This window comes from Varanus komodoensis, unplaced genomic scaffold (assembly GCF_004798865.1).
Source record: "Varanus komodoensis strain SLA01 unplaced genomic scaffold, ASM479886v1 scaffold60, whole genome shotgun sequence".
Classification (NCBI taxonomy): Eukaryota; Metazoa; Chordata; class Lepidosauria; order Squamata; family Varanidae; genus Varanus; species Varanus komodoensis.
The window spans coordinates 133,397-146,392 of NW_025336223.1; the positions used below are offsets into that span (position 1 = coordinate 133,397).

Genomic DNA, 12,996 nt, shown 5'->3' on the forward strand with positions numbered 1-12,996 from the left:
CCAGAGGACCTGTTTGTAGAACCTTCCAGGTCTTCAGAGGGGGATCCTGGACCTTGCGCTAAGAGGACATCCTCAGGTGATGTTGACACCAGGTCATTGTAGAGCAGCAGTAGATTGGAATTGGATGCACAGTCGGCATGATCCAATGACGAGAACCTTTCAGATGTTAAGGAAGGTCACTGAGGTGGAGTAGACTGTGAGTGGGTAGGTGGGTGAGGGGTAGGAACAGGCGGTTGATTCACAGGAACTGGTGGCAGGGTAGCAGGAACTGGCACCCATGTTTCCTCTAGACAACAAGCTGAGGGGGTCTCACTGGTAGTATTGCAGGTCTACGGGCCTCCACTCCCAAAGACGGCTGCAATAATACGGGTCTGCTGGTGGTGACAGCACCCAGTAAGTTTGCAGGTTCCAGGTCAACAGCAAAGAGCTCTGGACCATTCCCTCAGCTGATGGCTGGATTCCTGCAATGGTGCTGGCAAGTAGGTGCTATGCAAGGGCCCTGCAGTCGGGATTGGCAGCAGCATGGAAAAATGGATATGGGGAGTACAGGAACCTTGGTGGAGACAGCAGTGGCAAGCTCACCAGAGAATGCAGGGATGAGTCCCATATCAATCCTTTGGAGAAGGAAAGCATTGTGGCTGGTTCTCCCCATACCATACAGCCTAATGGAGGTGCCACTGCAGGAAACAGCAGAGGAACTGGAACCAGTGGTGGGGCTGGCACAGGACCTGTAGCTGGAACCACTGGCAGAATAGATGAGCACAACTGCACAGAGGATGTCATTAACCTTCTTCACTGCCAATGCGTTATCACCCGGCATCTTGTTGACCTTTTGGCCTTCTGTCTCTCTTCTCCAGGCACACACCCAAACTTGGGTGACACAGACAAAGTGGCTGTTGGTGCATGAAAGGCAGGAATTGACCGAGATGTAGAGGGGTACTCTGGTACAGTCACAATGACCCACTGAATGGCCATAAGGGCTCAGCTCCTCAACTCAGTTTTGAGCCAGCCCACTCAGTTTTTCCAAGCTTTCTGGGTAAAAGCCTGGCAATGAGAACAGGAATCCACTCAGTGATCTTCACCTCAGCAAAATAGACAAAGAGAATGCCCATCACTGGAGGGCATTTGTGTGCTCCACTGCACACATTTCCTAAAAGCTGCCTTGATAGCCAGCAGGGCAGAGGACGAGAAAAAGATTATAGCTGAAGAAAGAAGTCCAAAAGAGAGAGGATGACAGGAGGAGGGGGATTTTGGGGGGGGGGAGGGTTGGATAAGTAGAAAGTGGGTATAAGCAAAATAAGAGTAGAGAAGACAGTAAGCTAGAATGAAAGAAAAAGGATTAAGAGATTGACAGAAAGTTCTTGAAAGATCTGAGGAAAAATGCTAGGAACAGGAACCTGAGGCACCCAAAACAGCAATCAGAAAGAAGTGGGGAAAATGGCAGGAACCCCACCATAATGTATTAGGGGAAGGAAGAGGGGCTTTTGCCAAAACAAGCTTAGCTAGGAAAATCTTCCTGACAAAAAGCCCCACACAGGCACAGAGCTCATGTGTGTGATGCACAAAGACCTTAGATCTCTTTAATCACATATTTTTCCTTGGATTCCAATGAATACTTGTTTCAGTATGCAAGGGACCTGAGACTTCCACCAGGACAATGTCCCTAAGTACACAGACAAAGTAATACATAGGCGGGTTGTAAACAAGAACCTGTGTGCCTTAGTCCAGACTGTAATCTGATTGAGAATCCTTGAAAAGATTTGAAAGTTGCTGTTCATCAGCAGTCTCCATCTAATCAGATATAGCTGCAGCCAGAAAAAATGGGCAAATATTGCAGGATCCAAATGACCAAAGTGGACAGAGCCTTATCCAAGAAGAGTGGCAGCTGTAATACTACCAAGTATTGACTCAGGGATTGAATACATATGCAATCAACAAGTAGCAGATTGGTGTTTTTTAAGTTCTGAGCCACAATAAAGTATTTTGTACCTTCACAGAGCTAAGTGGCGACAATGACAGTTACATCCATTTCAATTCCAGGCAGTAGTTTGACAAAATGTGGAAAAGCCAAGAGGGGGAGAACACTTCTGCAAGGCATTGTACATCTGAAAAAATAACCAATGTTCTTTCAAGCTTCTCATTCTATTTACTTACCTTCACAAATATCATGGGGAGTGTCTGTTTGGCTCGACTATAATGCCTAGCAACTCTGTATACTGTTTCAGGAACATAGTCCAGAACCAAATTAAGGTATACCTCATCTTTCTGGAAAGGAAAAACACAAGGAAACAGAAATTTAAAAAGTATGATCACAAGAAACCATTAGTATGGTATTTAGAAAACCTGGCACTTTTAAGAAGTATCACAGTATGTTAAAACATCTGTGCACGTTTTAACAAAAATTTGTTTGTACCGTAAAAAGGAAATACAATAGGAAAGTCGTGTCTGTAAATGGCACATTATGCTGAACACATCTTTTCTATTGCAAATGAGGTCAGAAAGTAACATGATCGCTTTGAACCATTACATTTCAACCCTGAGAAACAATGGATTTTTTTGCCTGAAAAGCACCTTTCTTAATACATGCACATGCACACAATTTATTACATTTGTTATTGTTACTTCAGTTTAGGAGTCACTCTATGTATTATTATATAAATAATAATAAAGTGATAAAGCACACATCCTTTTAAATAGTTTAAAAAACACAACATCAATAATTTTAAGTGAAATCTTCTAAAACATGGAAAAATTTAACATGGAGAGAGATACATACCATCTTCAAATATAAGATTAAAGGGTAAGGGAAGCTTTGTCTGACAGGAAGAAACCAAGAGAGGGAAATCTAGTGAATAAAACCTTAAGGTGAATTAGATACTGGTCACATTCACATGATGCAATGTGACCATGGTGGTTTCTTCTTTGTGGTGGTGACCTGACTGTGATTTCGCTCCCCAGAGAGGTTGCCTTGGCACCAGGCAAAAGTCTTTTTATTTGCCCATTATTCTAATATTTAATTATTTTAACTAGGGTTTAACATTGTTATGCTCAGTCATGCTCTGTTATGCTTGTTATGTTATGTTGTATTTTGTTGTACTTATTTATTGCTGTGACTTATTTATTGTCGCAAGCCATCCTGGGATGTCTTGTAAATGATCAGGTATAAATATTGTTAATAACAAATGAATAAATGAATGAATGATATGACAATCCACCCTGCAAAAAAAAGCTATGCAGCCTGAGTTGCCTGAGGAAGAACACATAGTACACCCAACAGACAACTGGTTTCACCAGGCTTGTCATCCCACACTTCCCCTCAGTCCTTCCTCTGGTATCGCAAGAGAATTGGAGGATGAAGTTGTCTTCTCTCCTCACTGTTATAATGAAGCTTTCTGCAGTTGCCACAACTTCCACCTTCCCCTTTTATCCCTTTTGGAGATCATGCTTTAGGTTTGCTGAAGTGACAGTCAGTGAAAGCCCCACCAAAGTTCCCAGGTGGCACATTGCAGGGGCCATCACAGGTTTGCCACATAATTATATTATTAGTGTTGTACTGCAAAAGTGTGCTTTTTAAAAAACCTTTTAAAATAACTCTGTCATCTTAAAATTTGAAGCTTTGACTAGTCAAAGCAGGCACTATCTGGAGACATTAAAAAAGCCAGGCTTCAAATACCTTATTATGTGTTTACCTTTTAACTGTCAAATGAAAGCAGAAACATAAAAAGATATTTGTTTGTGAAAGAAAGTAACTAGTAGATCATTTTGTTTACAATGAGATCTTTTAGATCAGGGGTCCTCAAACTTTTTCACCAGTTGAAAGGTGCTGGTGGGGCGCACGGGCTGGAAAGGTGGTGCCAGCAGGGCGCGTGGGCCGGTGCAGGCGCTGAGGCGGGGATGGGGCGTGTGGGTGTGGCATGGCACACGCAGGTGCACGTGGAGAGGGGTGGCAAGGCAAGGCAAGGCAGGGACACACAATGCAGCAGCTTGCTCGCTTGGAGATCGTTTCCTCCTAACAAGTCCAAAACTATCTCCTCACAAGCAAGCTGCTGCCTCCCCACACAGGGGGGCAAGGCAGGCAGTGTGCATTGCATGTGGCACATTGAAAACCTCTGCTGAAAACCTCTGAGGCGGGCCGGATAAATGGCCATGGCGGGCCAGATCCGGCCCCTGGGCCATAGTTTGAGGACCCATGCTTTAGATCAAGTGTAGACCTAAATGTTGTCAGTGTCCTCTACCCTTTCTTGGGATTGTGGCTGCTAAGGAAGGTGGAAATGTAAAGATTATCCCATTCAAAGGAGTATTTATTTTTGACATCTGTCTTTTAAAACAGGTACTTTAACATGGCTAAACAGGATTCTGTACCTGCCCCCACCCCTGTCACCCAGGATATATGCAAAATTCTATTCACCATCCCCTTTTGCAGGTACAGGTCCATCCGCAGCTGTCAAGTGAAGATAAACTAAGTTATGCGAAGCCTTGCTTTTCAAATGTCCATATTTGTCCCAGGACACTGACCAGGCAAGCCTTCAAATTTTGGGTAATAAGAGTTGCACACTTGCACCACTCTAAACTACCAACCAAAATAATAAGAATGAAAATATTCATTGAAAATAATGAAAATATTTATGCATATTTGTGGTGGAAAAATAATTTAAAAATAGGTGCAAAGCAGTGATGAACCCCCCAGTGTGTCAACTAGACACTCTGGAGGGTCTGTCACTCTGTATATCATGAAGAACAATCCCCAGGGGAAAAAAGTGGGGAAGCAACAATGACTGCTGAAAAGGTTGCAAGTGCAGCAGGGAAGGCCGCTGACAGACACAGCAAAATGCCACTGAAACTATTGACAGTAGCCCACATAAGCCCGGGCAAGCACAACACAAGGGTTTTGCTACTCCTGACAACCATTTCATTTGACACTTTTCTGGATACATGATGGGGCCCATTTTCCAGGTTTAGATGACATGACAGTCCCTAATATGTCCAATGGACTGAAAGGGTGGTTTGTTACTCCAAAGCAAGCTATCCTGTGGGCAGTGGTCTGGCTTTGCATGATACAACAACTCACTGTCACTAGTTGACCATGGTAGATGGCCATGTCATGTGAATCCAGTCATTGTGAAGCATGCTATTAGAAAACTAGAAAGAAGAAACTAAATACTTCTAGTAATCACAAAATGGAATATAAAGAAGGCTTCAGATCTAAAGAGGTTCCCATGAGTGCCATGAGCTTTCATATTTTACACACCAATATGCAACTGTGTGCTGCTACAATATGCATTCCATATACAAGCTTAGCCTTTGTCTTCTGTGGTGGAGTGCAGTTCACATTATGTCGTACAGATGTTTTGGGCCATTGATTTTAAGACCTGGCAAAAATGATTGGTATTGACAGATACCTGCTAGGAACCAAGAGGTAGCATACGACTGATAAGAGCTTTTGTCTGACCATTTATTCTTCTGATTCAGGGTTCCTTTCCCTCTGAAACATAATTATTAATGCAATCTCTCTCTATAGGAGAAGAATAGTATATTGACTGTTCCCCAATTAGTTACCACTTCCTCAGTGATGCCAACCCAACAAAGTCTACTGCTTCATGCACTCTTGTTTTCTTCTTTTTATAATGATCTCTAAGCCTTCATCCTCATCACTGCTGTTTCATTCACCTGTGGCCAGGCATGTAAGATGGTGACCAGAATGATGAGGAGAATGAGCAGTGTGTTTTCTTTAAAAAAAAAAAAAAGCTCTAAAAGCCAAAGCTAATAAAAAGAGACAACTGCATAAATGTATTGTTCCCTACATTTTTCAAGAAAATATCTATCTAGGGAAACTGGAAAACATAATATTATTCATATTTAAATACTACTTAACATACCTTAAATAAAAGAGTTCCAAGGAAAAATTATAACAACTTCTATAATGTAATAGCTGTATAATCCTATATATAATTTAAAACATACAATTATAATTACAATTACAATTCCATCTTTAAAATATATTAAGTAGTGAAATGTTTGCATATTTTATTTTGTACTTTCCCTTGAAAAAGATATTTTCTCAAAACATGTTAAAACGTGCAGTTGCCAATGGGTTGTCTGCTGCTACTGTTTTAACTACATAGCCACGACTAGCCTATTGACCCACAGAATTTTACTTATTTAATTTAAAATGTTTATAACCTGCCCTTCATTTCAAGGGCAGAGTACAAAATCTGTTAAAAGACAAATAGAAATGAAAATTCATAATCAAACAACGAAACCCACTAAGCTAGATACTTGAACCAGTATGAGTTTGATTAAACAAATACATTTTTCACAAAGACTGAAACATCTTTAAGGTTGGCACTTTGTCATGTGCTGCAGACTGACTTCAAAAGGCAGGGGCCTCAACCACAAAGGTCCTTTCCTCAGTTGCCAGCAAATGATATGCAGACAATGGAACAACCAGGAGTCTCCAGTCTGTAATTCTTAACAAATGAGTAGGCTGATATGGGAGCAGGTGCTTCCCCAGAAGATCTTATCTCTAGTTGTTCAGAGCCTTATAAGTCAATAAAATCACATTTAACTTGGTTCAATAATATACTGGAGGCTGTGCAGTTCTTTGAACAAAAATGTAACATGCTTAAGGTAGGGTTTCATGTATGTGTTTCCAACCTTACCTTCTCTCCACTGGAGTAAAAGAAATAGCGCAATCTGACAATGTTACAGTGATCGAGCTTTCTCATGATTTGAAGCTCTCGATTCTGAAAGAAAACAATATTTTATTTCTCAGAGGTACAGAAACATAGAAATCATTTACACAACACATTTTGCTTTGACTTTTGCTGAAATAACTAGTATATATAACAAAGTATGTATCAGGACAAAGAGTTGATATGTTTGTGAGGGCACCTACATATAATATAATCATATAACCCTAGCTGTTAGGAAAATTGGTATATTTAAATTAAAGTGACCATGATTTAAATTACCACCAACAAAAATTTTAACTTGTTTTTCACTGAGTAGTTCTTGAACAATTGTGCACAATAAAGCTTGCTATAAGAACTAAAATATACTAGAAACCATAAATGATATAAATTCCAACATGTACAACATCCCAATACACATCTATTCCTATTCAATTAATGTGGAAAAATCCCTCCTTCTCCACTAAATGCTTACTCTGTTGTGTTTCTATCACCCATTTTCTCTCTAGTTCTATTGCCTCTCCTACATGCGTATGCCCATCCCTTTCTATCAGTTCAATATAAATAGGATGTTTAGCATGCAAAAAGTGTATTGCGAAACTCTAAGTACCTATGTTCATGTTTAAATTGGGTCCTCACTTGCTACATGTGCAGTACTGGCATGCCTAGGCCACATTCCTCTGCATGCAAAGATGAGACAACCTGATTTAAATGAGCTACTGAGTGTGAATAATTCCATATGGATTCACTTTCTCTACACAGAAAATATATCTAAATCAGGTCCATGATCTTATCTACATTCCTTTCTCCCTAGCTCAGGATAATTGTTACATTGAAAATGTCCCCTCCCACAAATTTGCTCGTGTAGCATTCTATAAGCATTAAATCTAGTCTCCCGCTAGCATATTAGCCCCTGTCCTGGTTCTCTGATTCTCAAGCCCAAGCATTTTTTGTTTATGCTGAGGCCTCATTGCCATAAGCACACAGTAGTTTGGGGTTCACAGTCAATTTCATCACTCAATACATTGGAGAGTTCAGATGGTCAGAAGTTATAAAATAGGTGTATAAGACCACCAAAGTGAACTGAAAGAAGAGGGGTGTTCACATATGACATTTAATACACAGGTATTACATCTGTGTACATGTATACAGTTATCCACATTAAACATTCAAAACATGTTCAATCTATGCCCAGTCTTTATACACATGTGCAGTTATTCATATGTCTTGGAGTGTTTTCTGAAGGACAGGTTAATATGCTTTCACCTATCAATGGTCACTCCTTCACTGCAGAAAAATAGGTGGCAGTAACCCTTGTATTGGTGTTCCATTCAAACATCTTGATAACCAAATGGTCAAATTAAGGACTTTTTTGAGTTTGAGTAAATGGGTTACTTGAAAAAAAACGAGGCAGTTTGTTTGTACAAGTACTAAGCCCCAGTGATCTTAGTAGTGCTTGCAAACCAAGACTCTGGAAAAGTTACTCATTTCATCTAAATCAGTGGTAGGCAACTTGTGGCCCACCAGATGTTTTGGCCTACAACTCCAATCATCCTTCCCCACTGGCTATTGCTTGATAGGACTAGGGAGTTATAAGTCAAGAAATTTGGAGGGTCATGAGTTGCCCACAGGATGAATAAAAATAATGTTATAAAAAGATATATTATAGTCCAATTGTTATTCATCTTGAAATAAAGATTCATTTTTAATGATGTAGCATGAGGCTGTATATTCATGCAATGTTTAAGTTTTCTGGTAAATGAATTCACTTAATTTTTCTGTCTGGAAGGTATTATCACTTGGGTTTACAATTCTCAAAACTGTGAATCTGTGACAGCAGAGATACCATGCCTCTTCATCACAGCAAAAATGTTATGAAATAAACATACAGAGTTGAGAAAAAGACCTTAATTCCATTATTCCTTTGCAAATCAATGCACACAGAATCAACCCCTTAACCCTTATCATATTATTCTTTACCTGGAGAAGAAAACCTATAATGGAAGCAGGCTGTAAAAGAGACCCAATCTGGGAATATTTTAATGAAGTTCCTCTACCTATAGGTAAGGTATGCATGCCTGCAAATTATGTAGAAAACCATGATTTAAATCTAGTCTTACTGACTTGTGATTTAAACTGTGATTTAAATCAAATCCACCCTGATTGCCCACCCATTACCTAAACCATTATAGATAGGAGTTGCTGTATACAGATTCCTATTTGAACTGTTGAAAATTGAATAAAATTGCTAATGAGAATCAAAATAGTTAGTAACAAGAATTTAAAGAGGGAAAGACAGAAGAAAGGAATTAAGAACAAAAATGAACTTTATAATTGTCTTTTTAAACAGAGCAAACATATAAGGGAATTTGCAGTCCTATGCTGGAACGCTGCTGTATGCTGGAATGCTGCTCTAAGCTTCAGCCTGTCTTTTCTCTGTCTGCAACATTACTGAACAAAGGTTGTGTTCATTACATTTGACTACCTAGCTATCTTCTCTTGCCATTTTTTTCTCACGATCCCTACAGTCCTGCAAGTCCCCCTTCTTTCTAATATCTTCCATTCTCCCTCACAAATCCTTCCTCAGAATTGCCAATGGCATCTCCTCAAGGCCAAAAATAGCTGTATTTCTGCATACTGCAGGCGTGCAAGGTTCTACTGTCACATCCTTCCAAATTAAAATCCTAATTTGTGTAGAAGTGTGTGGTCTGATATTACATTCTGGACTAAGGGAACAGAAACTGCACACAAGAGCTGCTAGATTGCCTCCACAACACAAAATCCCCCTGAAAACAGTGATATACTCATAGCATTTTTGCTTCAGCATGAAACTGAGTATACACTGCAGGCAAGTAATGACTTTAATGGGGAAGAATGTCTTTATTCTGAAAATGGCAAATTTGGAAGAAATGGAATGGCTAAGACTGAGACAAGATTTGGCACAGGCACTAAAGATTTGGCACAGGCACTAACGGACTATAATGCAAAGTCCAACCAAATTATATCAGAATTCTTAGAAAAGCTATCTACACAACCATCATTCCAACCTATGCTCCAACAACAGATGCTGAAGAAGAAATTGAAAACTTTTATGCAATCAGCCAAAAAGAAACAAAGATGAACAAATAGGTCCTAGATCAAATCAAGCCAGAACATCTCCTTGAAGCAAAAATTATTAAACCAAGCCTGTTATACTTTGCACACATCATGAGAAGGTGAAACTCATTAGGAAGACAATAATGCTAGGGAAAGTTGAAGGAATAAGACAAGGAGAACCAGGTATGAGATCGATCAATTCCATAAAGGAAACCATAGCCTTTAGTTTACAAAACCTGAGCAGACTGTCAAGGACAAGACATTTTGGAGGGCATTCATTCACAGGATCATCGTAAGCTACAGACAATTTGGCACCATGTAACAACGGCAACAATACACCGGAAGAGAGAGGACCTGAAATGTCCTAGGAATACATTTCATAATTTCTGTACCGGTATTATGTGTCTCTGGTACCAATATATTATGATATCTCTGGTGCCCACCTAACATATCTCTAATAGCAATTGGACACAGATAAAAGCTTCCAAAGATGATTTTAAGGGAAAGCCAGCTTCATAATATAGTTTTTTCAAAAAGATCTTAGGATGAGATTTAGAACTGACCACCAGAACTTTGACACAAGCCTGGAAAGAATTAATAATTAAGTTGGTATGAAATTAGAGTCAGCTAATCCAATGTTCAGGCTCCAGTCAAAAATCTGGCAATCAAGTTTTAGATTAAATAAGTATCTGAACCAAGGAAGACTGCAACGACCAAATCACTGATGCTGATAAAAACCACTCTTGCACACTGCTGTCTTCTATCCAGAAAGATGTACTCCATCTCAAAATGCATACTGGAGCCTTCCAAGATAGTGCAACTCCATGTAGAACAGTTTACCTATGTCTAGAATAAACACCCCCGTGAAAAGTTTTATCTTTCATTCTCTCAAGTTTGCTCAACAAGACTACACCAACATGCATACCCTAGACCTGGTTTTTTGTTTTTGTTTTAGACTGGACAGAAAGATAGTGATCTGGAAAGGGAGGGGGGATTAATCTCAATCTTCTTGTCATGGTCAGATCACTACCTACTGGAGTATAGGCTTTCGGCCCTTTTTCCACTCTGCAAGTGTAGGTGACCTATTAAAATAGTGCACCCCTGCAGACTAATGGATCCTGATGGTTTCCAGACAGCTCTGAGGGAATTTCTGTCTGATATGGCTGATGCTCCTGTTGAAACACAAGTTGCTCTCTGGAATGTGGGGATGATTGCTGACATGATCCTACCCAAGTGCCCCCTTCCCCTGTGCAAAGCCCAACCAGCTCTTTGATGTACACCAAAGGCTATGAAGCAGGAGGGGAGACAGCTAGAGCACAGGTAGAAGAAAACTCAGCTCAGTCCAACTGGACATAGCTTAAGAGTTCATTATCAAGCCTATTCCATAGCGATGAGAGTAGCAAAGAGGCTATTCCTTTCCCCAAGCAATGCATCCTCTCAGTGTCATCCAGCAGAGCTTTTCCAAGTAGTTTGCTACTTTTTTCCAAACTGGGTCAGAGAAGGAAATTGTCAATCCCTCAGTCGCCCACTGAGATGAATCTTCACAGCACTTCGAAGTCACTCCAAATCAGCATGAATTAGACTTCACTTTTAATACAGTTCCATTGATAGAAATATCCAAAGGTATCCAACTTTATTGAAGAGTTTCAGTTATAGAGGTCTTAGGATGTGGAGAAGTTACTTGGCCAGGTTTAGCCTATCACCTGTATGTCTGACACTTGCCCATCATGGCTTATCATTTGCAGTAAGAAAGGGATGCACACCTGGGTCCAGGAGGCCATAAACACCTCTGTGAAACAAGGACTGGTCTAGCCTCTTTAAAAGAAGCTGTAACCAAACTACTCCTGAAAAAATCTAATCTGGACCAGAGATGTTAACAACTATTGGCCAGTGGCCAATATTCCTCTCTTGGGCAAGGTGTCTAAGCAGGTGGTGGCTGAACAGCTCCAGGCTCTCTTGGATGAAACTAATCATATTGATCAATTTCAATCAGAATTCAGACCTGGTTTAAGAATGGAGACTGCCTGTGTGACGACCTTTGCTGGGAGAAAGACAGGGATGTGCATCCCTGTTGGTTCTAGACCTCTCAGCAGCTTTCAATACCATCGACTGTGGTATCCTTCTGGATAGGCTGGCTGGGTTGGGAGTTGGAGACACTGCTTCACAATGGTTCCACTCCTATTTGACCGACCTATTCAAGAAGGTGCTGGGAGATTACTGCTCTGCGCTAAGGCAGTTACATCATGGGGGTATTGCAGGGCTCTATTTTATCCCCAGTGCTATTCAACATCTACATGAAACCACTGAGGGAGGTTTTCCCCTCTGTGTATTTTGATTATGCAAATATTGCAGGGAGTCATTTTGACTAATAGGTGGTATAGAAATTAATTAATTTTCTTAAGAGCATCTTGGTGCCCCACATCACCCAGAGGCATTGCAAAGAAAACAAGAGACTCTCAATCTGTTTTGAAGCATTCTCAGTTGTTCATAAAGAACTTTGTTTTTAAAAACTAAACAAGTGAAACGGGTAAGGCACCACAGTGGGTATAAAGTATTGGGTCTGAGGGAGGACTGGTGCCCACAGCTGCCATACTGCCTATTTCAAACTAGGAGAATTCTGCTGCAGCATGGACCCAGGAGGTCTCTTGCACATGTTCAGTATTTCCCCCCTACCACCTGTTGCAGCTTGCTGTATACCATTCTAGGAAGTCCTTCTACCCTCTACAACTTTTGGAAGGTGCAAGCGGCTGCAGTGAGAGGAGGAAGATGGAAAGCTACATAGCGCAAGTGGAGTTCTGTTCAGGCTTCTCTGGAACCAAAAAATGCCCCAGATTTTTGAACTATAACTCTCATCAGCCACAGTCAGCATGGATACCTGTTGCAGTCCAAAACATGGAGACAGAACCACATTGGGAAAAGCTGCTGTAAAAATGCTGAAACTCACTAGAAAAAATACATGTTTTCATATCTTGACACTTCCAGATGTTGAAATGCTAGTAAATTCCTAAGGCCTTGGGGACCATTCATTTCTTATGGTCCCTATTCAGGTTACAGCCTTTATCAAGTAGTTGTGCTTTCCAAGAATATAAATCACAACTGGAAATACACAAGGCTATTACCAGTGCTAAAGCAGCTGATCTCCAAAACCAGTATCTGTTTCTCTGCTTTCAAAACAACATGTTCTAGCGTGGTTGTTACATTTTATAATTGG

The 12,996-nt window shown here is 40.4% G+C and overlaps 1 protein-coding gene across 2 annotated transcripts in view; it reads right to left on the reverse strand.

The window, feature by feature from the left end:
• Positions 1 to 12,996, reverse strand: part of GSK3B (glycogen synthase kinase 3 beta) — a 141,861-nt gene that overhangs the window by 99,913 nt on the left and 28,952 nt on the right. For both annotated transcript variants that reach the window (XM_044449692.1, XM_044449693.1), the window contains exons 3-4: positions 6,660 to 6,743; positions 2,155 to 2,265 (exon numbers count right to left, since the gene is read on the reverse strand). In XM_044449692.1, coding sequence (XP_044305627.1) covers positions 2,155 to 2,265; positions 6,660 to 6,743 — 195 coding nt within the window. The remainder of the gene's footprint in view (positions 1 to 2,154; positions 2,266 to 6,659; positions 6,744 to 12,996) is intronic.